Genomic DNA, 24,220 nt, shown 5'->3' with positions numbered 1-24,220 from the left:
CCAGGTGTGGTGGCATGTGCCTGTAGTCCTAGTTACTAGGGAGGCTGAGGCAGGAGGATCACTTGAGCCCAGTGAGCTACGATCATGCCACTGCACCCAGCTGGGGCAACAGAGTGAGACCTCATCTATAAAAATAATAAATCTTAAATAAATGTTAATAAATAAAATATGGCATCATAATCTTAGGGGACCACTATCACACGTGCAGTCCATCACTGATCAAAACATCATGCAACGCATAACTACATGTGTTAATTGGCTGTTCAATTAAAACTTCATAGTCACAATGTAAATTTAAAAAACAAGAAGAAGAAGAAAATTAAGAAACAGGCCCAAACACGGCAATAAAACAATAGCTATGAATAGATTAAACTTTTCTATGAAAAAATAGAAACTCTCAAGTTCAGTCATAAAATAAAAAAACTAGCAAATCCAGTTCTATGCTCAGAGAATTACCAGAAAAGAAAATTACATGAAGCTTGAATATAGGGAGATGGAAAGATATTAGACAAATATTAAAGAAAAACTGGGTCAGATGTGGTGGCTCACACCTGTAATCCCAGCATTTTGGGAGGCCCAGGTGGGAGGATTACTTGAGGCAAGGGGTTTGAGACCAGCCTGGGCAACACAGTGAAACTCTTATCTCTTTAAAAAAGAAAGAAAAGAAAAGAAAGGAAAGAAAATCTCAGTGCCTGATGGTCAGAATAGAATTCAACATAACAAGCTCATTATTAAAATATTTGATCTGGCTGTATAAAATTCGGAAGACACTCATTCATGTACTTCATTAAATATTTCTAGTTTGCTAAAAATAGAATTACCCTTCAGCAATCCCATTACTGGGTATCTACCAAAAGGAAAAAAAAATCATTCTACAAACCGATGCCTGCCCTTTATGTTCATCACAGCACTATTTACAGTAGCAAAGACATGGAATCAACCCAGGTGCCCATCAACAGTGGACTGGATAAAGAAAGTGTGGTACACAGACACCATGGAATACTAGGCAGCCATAAAAAAACACGAAATCCTGTCCTTTGCAGTAACATGGATGCAGCTGGAGGCCATTATCCTAAGCGAATTAACACAGAAATAAAACCAAATTCCCCATGTTCTAATGTGTAAGTGAGAACTAAACATTGGGTACACAGGGGATCAATAGACACTGGGAATCCAAAAGCGGGAAGGGAGGAAAGGAAGTGTTGAAAAACTATCTATTGGGAACTATGCTCATTATTTGGGTGATGAGATCAATAGAAGCCCAATCACCAGTGCCACACAATATTTCCCTGAAACAGTACCGCCCATGTACTCCTTAAAGCTAAAAGTAAAGACAGACAAACAAACAAACAAAACAAACAAAAAAAAAAACAGAAAGAGAAAAGTATCTCCAGGTAGCTCCGTTGTAATTTTATTTCATGACAGCACCGTCTTCTCTTTGCCTGCGCCTGGGTCTCCTAGTGTGCTGCTTGCGTGATGCCCACGTGCCACAGAGTTATTGCCCGAAGTACCAGGGGGCCGTGCAGGGGATGGGCTTCTCCTTCCAGATGGTCTGCAGCCTCTGGGACCACGCAGCCACCATCTCCTTTCTTTCTTCTTCGGATGCAATTTCAGGAGCAAAACTGATCTGAGGGGCAAGGACTTTAAATCCACAGAAGTGCAATGTGCCGTGCTAAAGCCACAGGGGAGGAAAAGAACTCATTAGAAACTACAGCTGTTACATACCATTCAGTTAAATGATGTAAGGGGGGAAATGGTGTGAAACAAACCTTCAAAAAATCAGGAAACAACCTTAATGTTACAAGGCAAGTGAAAGCTAAACTTCCCTATGGCTTTAGGATGCAAGCCTTGCATGAGAGCAGGGAAGAAGCTGGGGCAGCTGGAGTTTCCAAGTTCTATTTTTATAACTGCAATTAACCTACAATCTTTGCAACTGATTCAGACACCAAACATGATAGTTCTGCTTGATTGGGCAAATTATGGTACATTCACACTATAGATTATTCCAGAATGAGGTTATTCTAGCTGTAATGTGTACCATGGAAGTTTGTTCAAGATATCTGTTAAATGAAAACAACAACGAATTTTAAGCAATATTTATGATATACCATAAGAGCAGTAAACATAATAAACTTATAATAAAAATTATGTGTGTGAGAAAATATATAGGCCATAAGAAAATAAATCAAATGATTTAAAGTGATCCTTTCTGAGGTGGGGGATTAAAGGGACTTTCTCTTTTTATATTTCATATCGTCTCTTTTTTTTTTTTTTGCCATAAAATGTACTTCTGCAAACTGAAAAAAAAGTAAAGATTTTTTTTTAAAAGCAAGAAGAATTTGAACTTGGCTAATGACACGTAAGAGACCGGTTGGCCTGTGAAGAAGCAAGGTCAGGCTTGTAAATTATGATTTCCTTCAGTAGACCATAAGTAATTGGAACCACATACTTTCTCCTTTCAAAGAGGATCACTTTTTTTTTCTAAAAATATCACACTCAGCCCTCTGCATTACGTCCTTTAAAACCCACACCCTCGCCTAGGCCTGCCCTGTCAGGTGAGGAGTGAGAGGCCCACACACCACTTTTTACATTTTTTTCCCCTCAGGCAACGTGATTTTATTTATTTATTTATTTTATGACTCAGCATGAGAGTTTCCATTTTTTCCTAGAAAAGTTTCATCTATTCATAGCTATTGTTTTATTGCTATGTTTGGGCCTGTTTCTTAATTTTCTTCTTTGTCTTGTTTTTTAAATTGACTATGAAGTTTTAATTGAACAGCCAATTAACATATGTGGTTATGCGTTGCATGATGTTTTGATCAGTGATGGACTGCATGTGCGACAGTGGTCCCCTAAAATTTATTTTATTTATTAAAATTTGTTTAAGATTTATTTTATTATTTTTATAGATGAGGTCTCAATCTGTTGCCCCAACTGGGTGCAGTGGCATGATCGTAGCTCGCTGGGTTCAAGTGATCCTCCTGCCTCAGCCTCCCTAGCAACTGGTACTACAGGCACATGCCACCATGCCTAGAAGGTGGGTGTGGGCTGGCTCCATAGGCCCCTTGCCCGTATGGGGGTTGGCATGGCCAGCAGAGGCCAGCATGCGGCCATCAGAATGTAGGGCCTGGAGCGCCACTTGCCGGGGTCCAAGGGCAGTGCTGCTCTCACCAAGCACTGGCAGAGCATGTGGACAGCTTCACCCGCACGGATCACAACACACGCAGGGCCACCTGGGGGCTTCTCTGCTGACCAAGAGCAGACATCAGGCTAAGCAGATTTGGCTTAGCTTCTGCCCAAACTATATCAAAAGCTGTCATTAGGGCACATTTTCCCTATCGGTCAAGCACAAATCTATCCAAATAAAACATTTAAAAAGAGATTCAAAATATTCTCAATTTTCTGTATCCAGGGGAGTCCAAATGGTGTGGGGCATCACGCTTCCATCCCATCTCATCTCACCCCTCGGGGAGCTGAGGGCATGTATGTGTGCGTGCGTGTGTGTATAGATGTGTGCATCTGTGTCTGTGTGTGCGTGCGTGTGTGTATAGATGTGTGCATCTGTGTCTGTGTGTGAGTGCGTGTGTGTATAGATGTGTGCATCTGTGTCTGTGTGTGTAAATGCGTGTGTGTATAGATGTGTGCATCTGTGTCTGTGTGTGCGTGCGTGTGTGTATAGATGTGTGCATCTGTGTCTGTGTGTGCGTGCGTGTGTGTATAGATGTGTGCATCTGTGTCTGTGTGTGCGTGTGCCAACAAGCAAGGGATCCACTTGCAGCTGGTCTACCTGGAGTGGCCACAGGAAGTATCGAAAATCCCCATTGACTCCCGTCTTCGTGTACATCTCGGCCGTGCCTCCTGTGGTTACGGAAAGGAGCCCTAGTTTACCCTGCAAAGGAGAAAGCAGATGCATTTGTGTGGACTCCAGAAGAGGAAGGAAATGTTACTGAGCCTCCAGCACACGGGCTTAGCATAGCCAGCAGGGAACATGCGTGTGGGCACCCTCCAGGGATGGACAAATGCAACACTCCCATCCATAGGTGACAGTGACATCCCAACAGGAGGAGGAGACAATCCAAGTGAATGTACCAAGCCAACACAGAAGCTCTAACATGCCCAGGTTGCTGGTGGAAACCAGGTTTCCATGACGCCATGTGTGATGGATACAGCCCAGGCACTGGCCATAGGACAAGGTTCCCAGCACACAGGGCCGCTCAGTAAGTGGTAGCACCATTTGTGGTCCAAGACACATCTTGGTTACTCAGTATGTTTCCCTTACATGCATTTACTTTCTGAAGCTTTTAGAATTTAAAAATCATTCCTTTTTTTTTTTTTTTTTTTTTGAGATGGAGTCTCACTCTGTCGCCCAGGCTGGAGTGCAATGATGTGATCTCGGCTCACTGCAAGCTCCACCTCCCAGGTTCAAGCCAGTCTCCTGTCTTGGCCTCCCCAGTAGCTGGGACTATAGGCATCTACCACCATGCCCGGCTAATTTTTGCATTTTTAGTAGAGACAGGGTTTTACCATGTTGGCCAGGCTGGTCCCAAACTCCTGGCCTCAAGTGATCCACCCACCTCACCCTTCCAAATTGCTGGGATTACAGGCGTGAGCCACTGCACCTGGCCTTAAAAATCATTCTTTTAGTAAGAATTCATAGCTACCACGTGTTGCACATCTACCAGGTTCCAAGCTCTCCTCACCCTGCCATGTGGGTGTCACAGGATCTTGGTCTCACAGCAGGCACATGATGCTCAGGGGAGTGAACCTGTGCCAGGCAAGGGCTGGACTCTGCACCAAGAAGGAGCTACTCCCTCTGGAGCCAGGGCTGACTGCTGGGTTGCCCACATAAGGTTGCCCAGGTCCCCCGTCACCTGACACCTGGCCCACTCCCTTGTTTGCCATGTGTGTGGTATGCTGTGGATGTGTCTGCAGCCCCACTAGACAAAAATCTCCACGACTTCAGACATGATGCCGTGCCCACTGCATGCAGCACATGGTGCTTTGTACATAGTGGGAGCTCAATGAATATTTGCTAAGAAAAGAAAGCAAACTAGGCCGGGCGCGGTGGCTCAAGCCTGTAATCCCAGCACTTTGGGAGGCCGAGGCGGGTGGATCACGAGGTCAGGAGATCGAGACCATCCTGGCTAACATGGTGAAACCCCGTCTCTACTAAAAATACAAAAAACTAGCCGGGCGTGGTGGCGGGCGCCTGTAGTCCCAGCTACTCGGAGGCTGAGGCAGGAGAATGGTGTGAACCTGGGAGGCGGAGCTTGCAGTGAGCCGAGATCGCGCCACTGTACTCCAGCCTGGGTGACACAGCGCGAGACTCCGTCTCAAAAAAAAAAAAAAAAAAAAAAGAAAAGAAAGCAAACTAGAAATATAACTTGATAGAAGATGCATCCCTCCGTCCCCTCACTCCAACCATCCACAGCGATCCTTTTCCAAGAGCCATACCTGGAGCAAACCGGAATCGTAGAATCCTGGGATGTCGAAGGCAAAGCCCCGGCACAGCACCCTATCCATCCAGCCCTTCAGGATGGCCGGCACGCTGAACCAGTACAGCGGGAACTGTGGGCGACAACACCAAAGAGAAACTGAGGCTGCGGCTCACCTCAGGTTTCCTAGTTTAGTCTATCTGGTGATTTGGAATGAAGCCCACAGCCCTCCTCTTCCCTGGCAGCTGGGCAGGTGAGGGTAACCCATGTGGTCAGCTCTGAAAGGTGCAGTGGGGACGTGAGACGGGAACAGGATGACAGTGGTCCTTGTTGCTGTTACAGGTAGCTCTGCATCCCCCAGTGATGACAGCCCCGATGCTGGCCCCGGGCAGGCAGGGAGGGGATGAGGAGCTCTGCATGACGCTGGCATTGGAGCAGCAGTCTGTGACTAAGCCAGTCGAAAGGAAGGGTGGGGAAAAGCATGCCCTTTCCCCTGCCTGGGGCGTGTTGTTAGCATCTGGGAGTCGGACTGAGTTAGGTGCTAGCGGCTACGGATTTTGACGCCAACTAAAGTCATATGTTTGTATTCCATAGACCAGCAGTAAGATCTCCCTATCCCATAGATGCCCTAACATTACATCCAGTGTTGCGCCTGGGAAGGGAAATAAACATAGGCAATCATCTGTTATCAAAGGTGGAAGCCAATGTCTCATGTGCTTTCAATATAAAACAAACTCAGGACTTGGCATTGAAACCCAGGCTCCACAACCTGCTGCTGTGTGACATTGGCAAGTTACTTGACCTCCTTGTACCTCCTTTTTCCTGATTCATCAAATAGGGCTCCTAATAGTTCACAGCTCACAGCATCCTGGTGAGGATTTGAGGACACACCACAGTGCCCCAAACAGAATCAACGCTCAGTGAGTGGTGGGCTCTGATACTAGTGGTGTAGTAGTGATGAATGACATTTTTATTAATGTTGAATAAAAAATAACCTATAATGCAGACCCTCTGGACAAAGTGTCAGAAAAAAAGAGAAGGTAGGGAAATGGAGTGAAATGAAGTGAAATAAAACAAAGGCCATTATAGAAAGGCCAGGTCTTAGCCTACCCAGCCACCGGGTTATGGGAGGGGAGTGGGAGCGAGGAGGAGAAGCGGGCTCCATGTGGCCGGCTGACCCGAGGGGGACAGGAGAAGCAGAGCAGAGAGCTCAGTGTGGTTCTGCTGGGACCACGTGCCCCAGGATACAGGCCCATCATACTGGCATGGTATTAAAGCACAGATGGTAAACTGCATGGTCACCCAGGCCTGAGGACTATGAGTCCACCCACCTGTAATTAGGACGAAGAATATCCTGCACTTTGGCCGGATTAGCAGCTCACGGTCACTGAGTAAAGAAAGGGCTGGTGTCAGGAAAGGGTGCGCAGAGGCAAGCCTGGGTAGGGATGAGGCAGCCCTCTTCCCGCACATGCCGGTTGCTTTTCTGAAGGCTTGGGAACCTCCTCATTCTGGACATGTGGTTTTGTCTGGAAAGTGGTCACATGCCCCTTATCCCCTGCCTTGCACTCACATGGTGGGCTCATGAGAACAGTGCTCTCGTTCTCCCACCCATTCCCCGTCCTCAAGCAGGGTTGGAAAACAGACACGATCTGAACCAGTCAGATCCCATGCTTGGAAATTCTGGATCTAGGGGATCCAGTCCCTGGCATGCAGTGACAGAGAACAGAGCCAAGAGGCAGAAAAGAGCAGATGGAGATCCGAGGATGAGAGCAGCTACAGCTCGGCCCGTGGGATCCAGGAGGCCCAAGTGACCAGAGCCCTTATAATAGATTCCCCTTTCTTTCTAGTTGGACAGGAATTTCTGTCAACCCAACCATACCCTCAAAGCTCATGTGTGTACTCTGCTGCCAGGCTTCCACAGTCACAGCCATGCCTGCACATCTTCCTTGCAGGGCGGGAAGTGGCCTGATGAGTGAGCACTCCTGGAGGCCATTTGGTGGGGCCAGTTCACTCTGCAGTGGCATCACCTCCTTCTGAACAAATACAGGAAGGTGGCTGGGTTGGGGGCGAAGCAACTACTGAGAGGATAGAAAGCAGAGATGTTCCTCTTAATGATCAGGATATTTAAGTCAGGCTATTTAAGGAGATGCATTTGGCCTGATTTACCCTGATAAACATTTGTGCAGAGAAATGTGGCCCCAGAATGTTTCAGGGCAGGAACTGGAAGAGAAGGGAAGCAACGAGACTGGCAGGTTTCAGATGATTCTTGGACCACTGGGCTAATGGAAAGATCCTTCATTCCTATTTACATGGCAGTCGGGATTTGGAGTGAGTGATATTGGCTACATGGATATCTTTACTCCATTAGGTAAAGTGTTAAAAGTAGTGTTACAACTAGGTAAAGTGTTTAAAGTAGTGTTGTAACTAGGTGAAGTGTTGTAACTAGGTGTTGTCACTAGGTTATATTTGCTCAGTAAGTGTGCAACGGTGCTAAAAGCATTGATGCCACTTCTAGAAGCAGCACAAAACTCAATATTCAGAAAGAGTTTGTACATAAGATGAATCTGATTCAATATATTAATTGGAGGAAAACAAACCTGAAATATCACTAGGTCAGCCTCCCGAACCTTTTTCTGCTCATCAGTGATGTCGCTAGCCAAAGACTTTTGCTTGTAGGCTTCGTAGGTTTCCACTCCGTAATTGAAAACCTCAGGATTAGAAAGAGCAGCTGTGGGGGAAGAGGCCAAACATTCTCACTCCTAGGTGGGCATCCACAGCCCATCCCAACCATCCCAGTAGCACTGTGTATATGGGACTCCTCAGAGCAAGTCAACCTGACCAGAAGCTGCACCCCGGGTCCAAGCTAGGGAAAGAGAAGCAGTCTGAGAGGGCCACTGACTGAGCTCTTCCTACCTAGCAGGTGCTGTGCTCTACACACATCACCTTTCTTCATAACAACTGGTGAAACTGGTGTATTTCTCAATTTACCGGAGAGCAAACTGAGACCTAAGAGAGGCTGGATGTCCTGTTCAATGCCAAGCAGATCTAAAAAAATAAACTCTACACTTTAATTTCATGCTCACCTCCACATTTTTTAGTATTTGTGTCTTGATTTACATATTTTATATTGTGTATCTCTTAACTCTTAACAGGTCACCATAGTGGTTATTGTTTTCGATAGCTTTGTCTGTTAGACTTAATACTAGTAATGAGTGGATTGCACACAACCTAATAGAATTAGAGTGTTCTGTGTACTTACTTACTTTTACTAGTGGGTTTTACATCTTCAAATGTTTTCTTTTTGCGCATTAGTGTTTTTCTTTCATATTGAATTCCCTTTAGTATTTCTTATAAGGTGGGTCTGGTGGTGGTGAATTCTGTCAGTTTTTCTTTGTTTGGGAAAGACTTTCTCTCTCTTTCAGAGTTGAAGGCTAGATTTTCTGGGTACAGTATTCTTGGTTGATAGTTTTGTTCTTTCAGCACTTTGAAAATGTCCCACTCCCTCCTGGCCTGTATGTTTTCTGTTGAGAAATCTGTTGCCAGATGAACTGGAGCTCCTTTATATGTTATTTGCTTTTAGGATCCTCTTTTTGTTCTTGACCTTTGAGAGTTTAATAATTATATGCCTTGGGGCAGTCCTATTTGAGTCAAATCTGTTTATTCTATGACCAGGATATTTGTCTCTTTCTCAAGTTTCGGAAAATTTTCTGTTATTATTTCTTTGGATAAGCTTGCTATGCCTTGCTGTTGCTCAGCTCCCTCTTAGACACCAATCATTCTTAGATTTGGTCTTTTGAGGTAATTTTCTATATTTTATAGGAAATCTCCATACCTTTTTCTTTTTTCTGCTCTGTGTATTTTCAAATCGCCTGTCTTTGAACTCACTGATTTTTTCTTCTGCTTCATCCATTCTGCTGTTGAGAGCCTCTAATTAATTTTTCAGCAAATGTATTTCTAGTTCCAAGATTTCTGTTTGATTTTTAAAAAATTATTTCAATCTTTTTGTTAAATTTAGCTGATACATTTCTGAATTGCTTTTCTCTGTCATCTTGAAGATTACTGAATTTCCTTAAAAGTGCTATTTTGAATTCTTGATCAGAGAGCCCAAAGAGTGCCATCTCATTAGATTCAGTCACTGGTTCCTTGCTTTGTCTATGTGGAGAGGTTATGGTTCCCTGTTTACTGTTATTTCTTGTGGACAACGTCTATTTATTTCAGTCTTCTATGTCTGACTTGTTTTCATTTTTATTACATATATTGGCTTAGAAAGTCTTTGCAATTTTCTTATTAAATTTCTTTTTTTTTTTTTTCTCTACTAAATCACTGCCTCCTTTTCGGCACTAGATTGTGGTTTAGGCCTGGGTTTGCCTCAGCTCTAGTAACTGTTCTGAGTAATGCCATTCCTGAATATGAGAGGTTCCAAAGGGGATAGCATGGTAGTGTGGGAAGGCTGGCTAACAGTTCATGCCCAGGAAACCTGCTGAATGTACCTCTACCGTGTGGTGCTGCTGAACAGCCACTCTGGTTTGGCATCTCCTTTGGCTAATTTACAGATGAGAGTTTCCAGGGCTGGGGACGATACTCCCATCTCCCTCCTTTGTCTCCGGCTGTTGTCAGGGATATTTCTTCCTTTAGGCACTCCTGATGTTTCCCGTGGGTTGAGGCAGGAACAGGTCTCCTTCCTGCCTGTTTCTGGGAATCCCAGAAAATTGGGAAGCTGATTGTCCACCTTGATCTCTTTTTCCAGTGTAGAACCTCTGATGTGGGAGGAAATTTCCCACACAGTTGGTGCTGGGTAGTTTGTGAGGAGGGGTGTTGTGGATATAATAGTCCAATCTCTTACTGTCTGCTTGCAGTTTTTTCACTTATGTGGTCTTGGAAACTACTTCATCCTCATATTTGACTTCTGGGATATTGCTGGTGATCATCTCAGTGCTATCTATTTGTTTTTGGAAAGTGAAGCTAGCTTGCTTCTATAATGCCATTTTGCAACTGGAAGTCAACATAAAGTAAAAAACATAAAGATGGTTTTTACAAATAGAGCATTTATCCCATGACTCACCAGTGATATCTTTCCTTGTGGCCCTCGGCTCAAAGTTCATGGCGTATAAATCAGACACTGTGACCGTGCAGCCCTGCCTGCTCAGTTCATCTACAGCCACATTCTTCAAGGATCCGTTGAAAGACCTGGGTTCCTCGTGCGCATAGACAATGAGTACTTTCTTCCCTAAATCAGGGTAAGAAACAGTTCCTCTTGAAGAACAACCTCTCTCTGTTAAATTCAGTGGAGACTAAGATTAAAATTGAACATTTAGGTGTGTCATAGTAATTGAAGCTAAGAAATAGCAAATTTTCTTTTCTTTCTCTCTCGCTTTTTTTTTTTTGAGACAGTCTCGCTCTATCACCCAGGCTGGAAATGCAGTGGCATGATCTCAGCTCATTGCAACCTCCGCCTCCCATGTTCAAGTGATTCTCATGCCTCAGTCTCCCGAGTAGCTGGGACTACAGGTGTGTGCCACTACGCCCAGCTAATTTTTTGTATTTTTAGTGGAGATAGGGTTTTGTGATGTTGGCCAGACTGGTCTTGAACTCCTGGCCTCAAGTGATCCACCTGCCTTGGCCTCCCAAAGTGCTGGGATTACAGGCATGAGCCACTGCACTTGGCCAGAAACACCAAACTTTCTTTCTTTTCTTTCTTTCTTTTTTTTTTTTTGAAACAGAGTTTCGCTCTTGTTGCCCAGGCTGGAGTGCAATGGCACGATCTCAGCTCACTGCAATCTCTGCCTCCCAGGTTCAAGCAATTCTCCTACCTCAGCCTACTGAGTAGCTGGGATTACAGTCATGCACCACCAAGCCTGGGTAATTTTTTGTATTTTTAGTAGAGACAGTTTCTCCATGTTGGTCAGGCTGGTCTCGAACTCCCAACCTCAGGTGATCTGCCTGCCTCGGCCTCCCAAAGTGCTGGGATTACAGGCATGAGCCCCCACACCTGGCCCCAGAAATACCAAACTTTCTAATAGGTAGCAGTTTTAAAGTAATGGGCATTTAAAAATCCAGTTATTCATAGCTCAACATCACTTGAGATTACCAATATACAAAAATACAATGGGTCAAATTATATCTCCTCAAAAATACCACCACTAAATCTTTTAAAAGACCAACTTAATTTGATTGTGCTCTATAAGAAGGTTTAGACCAGCTCCCTAACATCGAAATAAAGAACAGCTGGAATTAATCTTCCATGCTAACCCACATTTACACATATCAGCTACAGGCACCTTTCAGTGTGGCACGGTTCTGCGTCCATCTCCCCCGGTCCATCAAAATCTGACACTTAAACAAAACATGAGGAATCAGACCCGCTGGTCTCGCGGGAAGGCAGGGCCACATGGAGCCCATCTTTCATGGTGATGCTGATAACAAAGAGGACTCTAGGAATAGAATCAGGCATTCCCGGCACTGGCTGTATCGTTCACACCAATACTGCTTCTGGAGTAATATTTTCCTCATTGTTAAGAGTCTCCAGGATTATATACTGACTTCCTCTGGGAGGCAGCCTGGTGATTTGCTTAATTAAATTTACCCTGGTAGCCTTTAAGAGGATGTTAAACTCTTGATTTAAATTTTTCATAATGAGATTTAAGGAGAAAATACACATATCAGTTTGAAGCAACGGGTTTCAGGGCATTGAGCTGGCTACAAAGGTTGAATTCTGTAAGTCAGATTAATGGCTAATATTTTAATTTGACTTTCTCAGACTCTTATTTCAATAAAGGAACTATACTCAGGGGCTTCACAGGAGAATAGATGCACATGAAATACCTACACCAGTGGTTCTCAACTGGGGGCAGTGTTGTGCCTGCCAGGGGACACTTCTCAATGCCTGGAGACATTCTGGCTTGTCACAGTTAGTGGGGAGGGGTGCTATTGGCACCTGGTGGGCAGAGGCCAGGGATGGTGCTAAACATGGTGCACAGGATAACCCCCCAAAACATAGGATTATCTGGCCCAAAATGTCAGTAGCGCCAAGGTCGAAAATCCTAATCTACACTATAATGTATAGTATAAGGTGAATCTGTGTGTTCTAACATGAAAGGCTCTCCATGTTACATCGTTAGGTGAAATAAAAAAGTTGCAAGATTGTTTGTTCGTGTATATGTGCATGATAAGCAGTTGCAAAAGTAAAGATAGAATCCTTCTGAATTTTTACCCAAGGTGCCTCCTGGGGTTCATTCACTTGAGCCCCTGCTATGGCCCAGGGATAATTTCAGGGCCTGGAGGCACAACAAAGACAGGATAAGCAGGGCCCCACTTTTGAGGAACTTACATTCTGAAGGGAGTCGAAAGGAACAATAAAACAAGAGAGAAAATAGAAAACAAAATAATTCCAGATAGTTTATACACTTTCATGTGGCTTGGATTTTTTAAGACAATGTATTCAATTTCTGATTAAGAGTCTAACTCCTGCGCCGGGCGCGGTGGCTCACGCCTGTAATCCCAGCACTTTGGGAAGCCGAGGTGGGCGGATCATGAGGTCAGGAGATAGAGACCATCCTGGCAAACACAGTGAAACCCCGTCTCTATAAAAATACAAAAAAATTAGCCGGGGGGCAGTGGCGGGCGCCTGTAGTCCCAGCTACTCGGAAGGCTGAGAATGGCGTGAACCCGGGAGGCGGAGCTTGCAGTGAGCCGAGATTGTACCACTGCCCTTCAGCCTGGGGGACAGAGCAAGACTCCGTCAAAAAAAAAAGAGTGTAACTCTTACCTGGAAGGTCAATGTGGGAGGGTCACTTGAGCTCAGGAGTTTGAGACCAGCCTGGGCAATACAACAAAATCCCGTCTCAAAAAAAAAACAAAAAAGGTCTTACTCCACACAGTGAATCATTACCGGCCATGGCGTAAGAAGATGGATTCTTTCCCTCTGATTTGGTGGGTGGCTGACGCTTTCATGTACAGTCTCTCTTCCGCGAGCCCAGCAGTCTGAAAGACAAAACGAATCCAGGGGAGGTGGGGAGAGGCACAGGCGAGGTCGGCTGTACCACATCCAGGCGTCACTGCTGCTCCCTGACAGACATGCAAACACATCAGAGAAAGACCTCTCGAGAGAGGCCAGGAATCTTCTGGAGACTTAGGACTCAGAGGACAAGCCATGCAGGATGTCAGAACCCACTTTTTTTCTTTTTTGAAAGGACTCAGAAACTTCCATCCAGACAGTCATACAGCAAAGGAGCTAGGAAATGAGCCACCGTAGGAAGCAGGAGTTGAGCCTCCTTGGCCTTCCTGCCTTCCCCAGTTTTCCCTTCAGATCGAGCAGAAGGCTGGGGGATCAGCGAACCGCCACACGGGCGGCCTGCGCTCCTCGGCTGGTGCCAGACACTGGTGGCTCAGCAGTGGCAATTGTTGGTCCTTCCCCTCACTTGAAAATAACGGGAGTTGGCTTAGACCCAGGCTCTAACCAGAAGTCTCAGAGATTCTCCAGGGATGCAGCGGAGGCCGGAGGAGACCCGCACGTCCGACAGACTTGGTGCAATTTCCAGCTCTGCCCGTTGTAGCTGTGGGCCCTGCAGCACATCCCTCCACCGCTCTGTGCCTCAACCTCCTCATCAACAAAGTCACAGCATGGCCCAGAAGAGTGAGGGAGAGACAGTTGCAACGTGCGGTGGCTGGCACACAATGGGGCTACGGAAAAATGTGAGTTCTCCCCAGGGGGGCCTTTGGCCTCGCCCCCCCCACCCCCATCTCTGAAATTCTGGCTTCCTTCTGGGAGAGACAAGGAGCCTCCAACAAACCCACTCTCCCGACCAGAAAAAACAGCTCAGATAAAACTTAACAACAAAAAAGCAAACAACTCAATGCAAAAATGGGCAGAGGGCTTGCATAGACCTTTCTCCAAAGAAGATGTATGAGTGGCCAGTAAGCCATGAAAAGATGCTTAGCATCACTAATCATTAGGGAAATGCAAATCAAAACCACAATGAGATCCCTCTCACACCCGTTCGAAAGGCTACTACTACCAAAAAACCAGAAAATAGCACGTGTGGGTGAGGAGGCAGAGAAATTGGAACCCTGAGCACCACCGGGGAAAGGTCGAATGCTGCAGCTGCTGTGGAGGTGCTGTGCCCCCAAAAATTACAATTAGTAAGTTAGAATTAACATGTGACTCAGCAATTCCATTTGTTACTCTGAACCCAAAAAACTGAAAACAGGGTCTTGAAAACCACTTGCCCACCCATGTTCAAAGCAGCATTTTCCACAACAGCTAAAACATGGAAGCAACCCGAGTGTCTATCAGGACATGAATGAAAACAGCCAGAAAACTCTACCCTTCAAAGTGGTTAAAATGAGGTCAGGCACCGTGACTCACACCTGTAATCCCAGCATTTTGGGAGGCCGAGGCAGGTGGATTACCTGAGGTCAGGAGTTCGAGACCAGCCTGGCCAACATGGCGAAACCCTGTCTCTACCAAAAATACAAAAATTAGCTGGGCGTGGTGGTGTGCACCTGCGATCCCAGCTACTCAGAAAGCTGAGACAGAGCGAGACTCTATCAAAAAAAAAAAAAAAAAAAAGAAAGTGGTTAAAATGGTAAATTTTATGTGAGATGTTCTTTACCACAGTAGGAAAAAATGGGATAAAAAATGAAACAATGCAGAGAGTGTGACTAGGGCTTAGTGTGAGGACACGCATCCTGTGTGTTATGTCCAAATGACAATGTGAACCTATCAGTGTGTCTTCACAGCAAAACAAAAAGCACAGAGACACACAGAAGTGGTGCTTGTCCACACCAGGACTAGAATCTTGAGCAGGGTCTGAATGAGCATCTTCCAGGGCCTGCTCTCTACCTCCAGCTATCTAAGAGCGCAGGCATAGGGCTGGGGTCTGCAAAATACTGCAAGAAGTGAGGTGAGTGCAGAGGAGTGGGCTCCACCTAGGCCAGGTGCCCTGTGGACATAAAGGAAAAGAAGTTACATCATTGTGGCTGAAGCTGAGTTGGGGGCAGGCATGGGACTTAACAGAGTGGGGCACTGCCACCCCCCAAGGAGTCAGACAGCTCTGATCACTCCAAATACCCAAAGGTGAGTTCAAACCCTTCCCCCTTCTCTTGACTTCACTGGACAGCTGGGAACCTGCATCTTTGGTGACTGAATATCCTCACTCTGGTTCCCTAAGGACAGACCCTGAATTGATTCCAGGAATCCATGCGTCCAGGGAAACACTACACTTCCTAGGCTGCCTTGCAGTTGAGATGACCAGTGAGGTGTCAGCAGAAGTGACAGGCAGGGCTTCCGGGAAATACCCTCAAGAAGCTAACTCAGCTGGGGCTGGGAGGTGTGGAGCTAGTTCCCTCCGGCTTTGTCCCTGGCTCTCTTCCCAGCTGGACTGTGGGTCGTCCTGGGGATGGAGGCTATGCACCAAGGGCAGGGAGCAGAAACATCAAAGAAACCTGGATTCCTGAGGCTCTCTTGGGGCTGCAAGATGGTGGTGGTTTGTCAACTGCAGATATTTGTGTTTATGTATTTTCCAGGCAGAAACATCTACAATGGCACTGAGTCTGTAGGGAGGGCTATGGCCTGTCAGTCTGAAACTGCATAAGGGCTCCAGGCACAGGCTTTGTGTCCAAGCACCTTGCTGTGTTTAAGGCAATCACAGCACCGGAGAATGTGGCAGAGGTCACATTCATCCATTCAAAGTGCAGGAAGGTTCCTATTCTGACACCAGCAACATTTACAGGGGTGAACCTTAAAGCTGGGCAGTGAGGACGGAAAGGAAAAAGAAAGTTTATGAATACAGGTGGTAGTGTTTGAATCGGTACGTTGCACTGTAAATCACAATAAAATATCACTAAAACAGAAGAGTTGGCCTCCCTGAGGATGAGGCCTTTGGGTCTCTAGGCATTTGTCAGCTCTCCTAGCCTGGGGCAGGGGCACCTGCACAACCCTCTGCTTTCCCTAGAATTACCAGCAGCGAGCATACATCAGGGAGAGACATAGCTGTCTTAGCACTGAGGCTGAAACCCTGGATGTTCTTGGGAGGGCAGTGATTGTGAAGAACAAGCTACTTTCTAGTCTCTCGAGGTCACTCCTCAAAGCCTCCCGATGAGGCAAGTTTGTAAGATCCACGCTCCCCGAGCCAGCAGTGACACCCACGCTTGGCAGTGAGAAGTAGGACTGTAACTTACAGGGTGAGCCAAAACGGCAGGTCAGGAAAGGGATTATCTTAAAGGAAAACGAGAGGAGAGTGAATGACCTCATCATTAGCTGGGAGGCTCAGGAGTGCCCTGGTAGACAGTCACTGCCTGGAGGTGACTTTGTAGAAAGCAAACTCTGGCTGTCACAGCGCACAGGGAGGCCTGGGAAAGCCTAGGGAAGCAGAAGTCTGGTCGGTGAGGCCGAGGAGGAGGGCCCTTCTTCTGACCCCACGGGCGTGGCTTGACCAGGCAGCTCAGGGGTTGGCCACCTTCTCAGGTTGCTCTCAATCTATCCGGAACCTGGAGAGAAGGCGGCTGCCCCTGGCGCACACGGTGGAGGGACCCTGAGGCCAGCAGGGAGCAGGTCTAAGGTGAGGCAGGTGCTCTCAGGTTAAAAACAGGGGAAGAATCTGAAGGACAATTGCGGACGGGCCCCCAGGAGGAAAGGTCAAGGTGGAGGCGAAACTGAGATTGGAAGGTGAGTATGGAGCCCGGAGTCACGGAGGTTCCGGAGCGGGTGACGGTTTCTGAGAAGCTCCAGGCTCTTCACGAGTTCTGTGAAAGCCTCTGGAGTTGGCCGGGCGCGGTGGCTCAAGCCTGTAATCCCAGCACTTTGGGAGGCCGAGACGGGCGGATCACGAGGTCAGGAGATCGAGACCATCCTGGCTAACACGGTGAAACCCCGTCTCTACTAAAAAATACAAAAAACTAGCCGGGTGAGGTGGCGGGCGCCTGTAGTCCCAGCTACTCGGCAGGCTGAGGCAGGAGAATGGCGTAAACCCGGGAGGCGGAGCTTGCAGTGAGCTGAGATCCGGCCACTGCACTCCAGCCTGGGTGACAGAGCGAGACTCCGTCTCAAAAAAAAAAAAAAAAAAAAAAAAAGCAAGCCTCTGGAGTTGACTCTGTTACTAGCAGTGAGTGGGACAGTTCCTAACCCATACACACGTTCGTTCAGTTGGACCCCTCCTGGCAGAAGGGCTCACCTCTGGGCAGGTGCTGTGCCAGGTGCTGGGGCTACAAGACAAATAAGAAGGGAACTTTGTACTTTTTGGGCAGAGGGCAGGGGTGGGCAAGAAACAATAAACAAGCCAGCAAAGAAAGTGCCACAGAATTCCAGGTGGCGGTAAGTACCAGAACCGTGGTACCTAAGAGTGATAAGCAAATAAAGTACTCTAATGGACCAAACAGCAGGGGAATGTTTGCTATTTTAGATAAGTGGTCCAGGAAGGTGTCTCAGAGCAGGGGCCGGTGACCTGGAACCAGCCACGCAAAGATCTATAAACAAAAGTCCAGGTAGATGGGATAGTAAGTTAGGGCCTGAGATGGGTGCTGGTTTCAGGTTCAGGAAACAGCAAAAAAGTCTGAGCTAGGCTCAGTGGCCTATGCCTGTAATCCCAGCACTTTGGGAGGCTGAGGCAGGGGATCACTGGAGTCTAGGCATTTGAGACTAGCCTGGGCAACATAGTGAGATCCCATCTCTACCAAAGATTTTTAAAAATTAGCCAGGTGTGGTGGCACATGCCTGTAGTCCTAGCTGCTCAGGGGGCTGAGGTTAGAGGATTGCTGCACTCCAGCCTGGGTGACAGAGTGAGACTCTGTTTCAAGAAAAAACAGAAAGTAAAAGAAAAAAAAGGCCGGGCGCGGTGGCTCAAGCCTGTAATCCCAGCACTTTGGGAGGCCGAGACGGGCGGATCACGAGGTCAGGAGATCGAGACCATCCTGGCTAACACGGTGAAACCCCGTCTCTACTAAAAAATATAAAAAACTAGCCGGGCGAGGTGGCGGGCGCCTGTAGTCCCAGCTACTCGGGAGGCTGAGGCAGGAGAATGGCGTAAACCTGGGAGGCGGAGCTTGCAGTGAGCTGAGATCCGGCCACTGCACTCCAGCCTGGGCCATGGAGCAAGACTCCATCTCAAAAAAAAAAAAAAAAAAAAAAAAAGAAAAGGAAAAAAAAGAAAGCCTGTTTGGCTGAACTATAGTTAAAAAAAAAAAAAAAAAAAAAAGAGTTGGGTGGTGGGAGATGCAGTCAGGGAGGTGGGAGGGGTCTGGCCCCTCCTAGGGTAGGGGTGAGATTTTATTCTAAGCCTGACAGAAAGCCCTTGGAGCCTCTTAAGCTAGAGAGTAATATGGAATGATGGCCAGTTGTGGTGGCTCACACCTGTAATCCCAGCATTTTGAGGGGCCAACATGGGGCGATCACCTGAGGTCAGGAGTTTGAAACCAGCCTGGTCAATGTGGCAAAACCCCATCTCTACTAAAAAATACAAAAATTAGCCAGGTATGGTGGCACGTACCTGTAGTCCCAGCTACTTGGGAGGCTGAGTCAGGAGAATTGCTTGAACCTGGGAGGTGGAGGTTGCAGTGAGCCAAGATTCTGCCATTGCACTCCAGCCTGGGCAACAGAACAAGACTCTGTCTCAAAAAAGAAAAAAAAAAGAGTGATACGGAATGATTTACCTTTGTAAACGTTGCCGGTGTTTCTGCAGCCTGGGGGAACACCTTATCCTGATTCCCAAAGTGATTGCCCGAAGACATGTTGTTTGTATGAAATGCTTCATTTTCCCTCTTCTAGACAGCGCATCCATTCTTCAGTGTCCCCAGCTCACCACACCCTATTGTATTCCTTGGCCCAGTTGACATGTTTACATCATATGCCTGGTGGCATGTGAGTCTGTGACTTCTGTCTCCATCCCCCTAGTGGTTAAGAATAAGAATCTGAGGTCCAAGAGCTGAGTGACTCAGCTCTATTTGAGTGACTCAGCTCTATTTTCTATACTATTTGAATTAGTAGAGAAAGACTCCAACCCAGGCTCTTGACTTGCAGTGCGTCACTGTTCACTTCACCCCAGGCACTTCCCTTGGCACCCCATCCACAGCAGTGACAGTTCTCTCCCTTGTTATAAACGATGCACCTACCCAGGCCTACAGGAGAAAAGAGCCATGTGCTTATTAAACTGTACATACCAGGTCAAATGGGCTCTGATATTTTTGATGTGTACGTTATTTGATTTTAATCAGCATGCAGAAGTTATTTTGTAATGTTTTCACTTTATTTCCTGTGCCTCTTTCCATGTGGACAAGTCCCCCTGCTGGGCATTCTAACAGACAACACCTCACAGTGTATTCAGTGTGTATTCATGCTGCAGCTAAACCATTGCCTGCATACCCTTGTGTGCCCATCTTCCTATTTCTGGGACCTTAGGTTATTTCCATTTTTTTCCCAGCCCTATAAACAGCACAGCTAGAAGTGTTTATTATCTAATACATATTCCTTTTCATGTATTTCTTTGGCTGAGATCTTCGGAGATTAAAGGTTAAACTGATTTATCTTTTCACAGATTAAAGGTTAAAGAAGCTGATTTTTGGCCGGGCATAATAGTTCATGCCTGTAATCCCAGCACTTTGGGAGGTGGAGGCAGGCGGATCACCTGAGGTCAGGAGTTTGAGACCTGCCTGACGAACATGGTGAAACCCCATTTCTACTAAAAATACAAAAAATTAACCGAGCGTGGTGGCAAGCACCTGTAATCCCAGCTACTCGGGAGGCTGAGGTAGGAGAATAGCTTGAACCTGGGAGGCGGAGGTTGCAGTGAGCTGAGATTGCGCCATTGCACTCCAGCTTGGGCAACAAGAGCGAAACTCCGTCTCATAAAAAAAAAAAAGAAAAAGAAAAAGAAAGAAAAATGAGTTCAAGACCCGCCTGGCCAACATGGCGAAACCCCTGCCTCTACTAAAAATACAAAAATTAGCTGGGCATGGTGACGGGCGCCTGTAGTCCCAGCTACTCGGGAGGCTGAGGCGGGCTATCGCTTGAACCCGGAAAGCAGAGGTTGCAGTGAGTGGAGATTGCCCCACTGTACTCCAGCCTGGGCAACAGAGTGAGACCCTTCTAAAAAAAACCAAAAAAACAAACAAAAAAAACAGGGCCGGGCGCGGTGGCTCACACCTGTAATCCCAGCACTTTGGGAGGCCGAGGTGGGCAGATCACGAGGTCAGGAGTTTGAGACCAGCCTGACCAACATGAAACCTGACTCTGCTAAAAATACAAAAAATTAGCCAGGCGTGGTAGCGCGTGCCTGTAATCCCAGCTACTCAGGAGGCTGAGACGGAAGAATTGCTTGAACCCGGGAGGCGGAGGTTGTAGTGAACCGAAATCGTGCCACTGTACTCCAGCCTGGGCGACAGAGCGAGACTCCATCTCAAAAAAAAAAAAAAAAAAAAAAGCTTATTTTTTTTGTCAGAGAGATTATAGGTTAGAGAAGCTGATTTTTTTTTTTTCCAGACTGCCACAGTACCCTTGACAAAGGCAGCGCAAACCAGTGGTTCAGCCGCACCTTCAGGGCAGCGCTGGGCAACGCACGGGCCTAAACCCCGGTACCCGCTTTACGGACTGACCTCGGGCCCGCTGATTCCTACTTGTAATGTGACTATGATACCAGCACCCGCTCCATAGGGTTGACGGCAGATTCAACCAGACGATTCGACACCGGGGCCCTGCGTGCGGGCGCGTTCAGTTACAGCCAAGTACGATCCTATGTTCAGAATGGTTCCTGGCCTGGGCGCGATGACCCACAGGGCCATATGTCCGGCCAGGTGAAATCCCAGGGAGCGTTCTGGCCCTCCAGTCCGGGAACTGTCCCTCCCAAGTCCCCCGGTCCCCGACCGGGGATCACTCACCCTCCGACCAGCGCACGCCCCAGTAGGAGCCTCAGGGCTGGGACCAGCGTCTCCCCAAGGACCGCTCTCGGAGTTGCCCCAGGTTCCGGCCGCACAGGGCCGCGCACTCGCAGACGCCTGGCGGGCGGGAGCGCTGCGACTGCGCCCTCGGGGACCAGGGACACGCGCCAACCCAAGCAGCCCAGAACCCGCCCCGAGACGTGAGACTGCAGGCGTCTTTCCGCAGCACGCCTGCTACACTGAGGCCCCGCCCACTCCCCGCCCCGCCCATGTTCCACGCCCCGCCCCCAGAGCCCCGCCCACACCCGCTCCGGAGCCCCGCCCACACCCCGCCCCGGCGGTGCACCGCCTCGCTCCACGCCCGCCCACGCCCAGGCCCCGCCTCCACGCCGGCGTCCCGCCCCACCACACCTCGCCCCGGCCCCTAAGCTCTGTCCACTCCCCGCCCCTGAGGTCCGCCCAGGGCCTCGCCCCCGCGATCCGGGATTGGGGAGGACCCTGCTGGCTTCCAGGGAGGTGGAAACTGGATTGATAGAAATCCAGCGCGGGGACGCTGTGCCGAGAAGAGGGACGCCCCTGCCCTGCGCCTCCTGCTCCCCATCCCTGGCAGGTATCCCGGTTACAGAATGAGGGTCCGTGGTGCAAAAGAAAGAATGAGCCACTGATACACTCATCAGCTTGCTCGGATCTCCCAGGGAGTTAGGCTGGTGAGAGAAGCCAGTCCCAAAGGTCACTCACCGACGGCGCCGCTGGTGTACTGGTATTATGCAAGATGCTCCCCCAAAGGTCACGCACGGATGGTTCATTTCTCCAAAAAACAGAGGAGAGAAATGCAGGACTTATTAGCGGTACCCAGGAGTTAGGGAGGCGGGTGCGTGTGGCTATAAAAATGCAACCCAGGGGTTGCCTGTGAAGGAAATCTGTGTCCCGCGGAACGCAACACGCCGTTGGGATACTGGACCGTCCTTTGTGAGATGGTCACCGTCGGGAGAAACCGGATAAAGGGTGCATGGCTCCACAGAAAAAGTTCAATTAAAGGAAAATGGTTTAAGGCCAAAGAAAGGCCTAGAAAATGGGAAGTCTTGGAACCAGAGCCAGTGGGGGATTGGGGGCGGTGCTGGTGAACAGTTTGGGCCGATTGTCTTTCTCCAGCGCTTGCCGGATTCTGCCACCCCATTTGGCAGTCACCTGCCACTGTGACCTCTCCAAGTCCCTTCTCCAAACTCTATACCTTGATTTCTGGTGTCCTAGAAATAGAGACCAGAAACATTGATGTCCCACTCCAACAACAGAGCAGAAGGAAGGAAGGTTTCCCCTGTGTTTAGAATGGGCCTAATGAAAGTAACTGCAACTGTTGATTGCACTTCCTGAGGGTCGTTGGGACTTTCCCTCTCATATACTTATTGGTTCATTCATTCGTTCATTTTGCTTTAACTCACAGTGGCCCTCCCCATCCTAAGGTGCAGTGCTGGCATTGATTGGTCTATGTGTTGATGATGTCTTCAGAGGTGAGAATGTGCCCTCTCTCTGAGATGCCCTCTTGCCCCTAAGCTCCCCAGCGGGGAACAGGCTGCCTTGTCTCGTGAGTCCAGATCCTGGGGGCAGCTTTCATTTAGGAATGGAAAGGCAGGTCCTGGGAGCATTGGCGCCTGCGCGCCCATCATGCGAGTCTGTGATGCAACGTCACCACCTTGTGGCAGCGAGGAGATATCACAACGTGGACTGAGCAAGTTGCTCCCTGCTTGGGGTTGGAAGCTGGACTGGCCTAGTTCCCTGGGTCTTTTGAATCGTGTAAGTTGAACGGTGGTAGATTCCAGGACAGTTCAGGAGGAGCCCATCCTCAAAAGGAAAATAACAGAACTTCCTGCTAATCTGGTATTGGAGCTGAGCAATTACTGCAAACAAATGAGATGTGACCATAATTGCATCCTGAGTTTGAGGAGGAGGTCATGCTACTAAAACGAGATAGTCATCTCCAACGACGAACATCATATCTGGGGGTTTCCAGATTCTCACTTTTCATTTAATCACCAGCCTTAGTGGAATGCAAGAGTCGGAGTCAGCATTCTGGGCAGGGAGGCAGCTGAGGCAGGTACACATCTCTTCTTCCCAACGCCCCATGTTTCTAATTCTGGATAAAATGGACCATAATGGTGCTAAGGTAAAGCTAAACTAGCTGAGCCACCTCCTGAAGAGGTCATTGCTTTTGTTTTTATTTAATGAGATTTCTTTTCCTTCTGCTACCAGCATCCCCATTCCTTTGGAAAACTGCGTCTTCATAACAACATAAAGGTTTTTGGATTTTTTGTTTTGGTTTGTGGGTAGCAAAATCTGTATAACATGGAATTTACTATTTTCACCATTTTAAGTGTACAGTTCAGTGACATTAATTACCTTCAGAGTGCTGTGCAACTATTACAACTATTTATTTCCAAAACGTTGTCATCATCCCAAATAGAAACACTCGGGTCGGGCGCCATGGCTCATGCTTGTAATCCCAGCACTTTCGGAGGCAGAGGTGGGCAGATCACCTGAGGTCAAAAGTTTGAGACCAGCCTGGCCAACATGGTGAAACCCCATCTCTACTAAAAATAAAAAAAATTTGCCAGGTGGTGTACACCTGTAATCCCAGCTACTCAGGAGGCTGAGGCAGGAGAATTGCTTGAACCCAGGAGGTGGAGGCTGCAGTGAGTTGAGATCGTGCCACTGCACTCCAGCCTGAACGACAGAGACCCTGTCTCAAACAAAAACAAAAACAGGCCGGGCGCGGTGGCTCCCACCTGTAATCCCAGCACTTTGGGAGGCCGAGGCGGGCGGATCGCGAGGTCAGGAGATCGAAACCATCCTGGCTAACATGGTGAAACCCTGTCTCTACTAAAAATACAAAAAAATTAGCTGGGCGTGGTGGTGGGCGCCTGTAA

General features: G+C 47.8%; 1 protein-coding gene across 5 annotated transcripts; it reads right to left on the bottom strand.

Annotated features, from left to right (window-relative positions):
• Nucleotides 1-1,382: 1,382 nt before the first annotated feature.
• On the bottom strand, nucleotides 1,383-21,556 carry NQO2 (N-ribosyldihydronicotinamide:quinone reductase 2). Of its 5 annotated transcripts, none has more exons than XM_003896958.3 (7): nucleotides 21,300-21,556; nucleotides 13,324-13,415; nucleotides 10,498-10,662; nucleotides 8,033-8,163; nucleotides 5,455-5,568; nucleotides 3,788-3,889; nucleotides 1,383-1,672 (listed from the first exon to the last, which is right to left on the bottom strand). In XM_003896958.3, exons 2-7 carry the CDS (start codon nucleotides 13,328-13,330, stop codon nucleotides 1,496-1,498), a joined length of 696 nt encoding a protein of 231 aa, XP_003897007.1. In that variant the 5' UTR covers nucleotides 13,331-13,415; nucleotides 21,300-21,556; the 3' UTR covers nucleotides 1,383-1,495. The 5 variants fall into 5 exon arrangements, with proteins under 5 accessions (XP_003897007.1, XP_009202628.1, XP_009202627.1 ...); XM_009204364.3 differs by lacking the exon at nucleotides 21,300-21,556 and adding an exon at nucleotides 18,917-18,969 and having other exon boundaries at nucleotides 13,304-13,415; XM_009204363.3 differs by lacking the exon at nucleotides 21,300-21,556 and adding an exon at nucleotides 18,917-18,969.
• Between the last annotated feature and the right edge of the window lie 2,664 nt (nucleotides 21,557-24,220).

Source organism: Papio anubis, chromosome 6 (genome assembly GCF_008728515.1).
Source record: "Papio anubis isolate 15944 chromosome 6, Panubis1.0, whole genome shotgun sequence".
Lineage (NCBI taxonomy): Eukaryota > Metazoa > Chordata > Mammalia > Primates > Cercopithecidae > Papio > Papio anubis.
The sequence above is the reverse complement of the archived record's forward strand: the minus strand, read 5'-3'. Positions and strand labels throughout refer to the sequence as shown.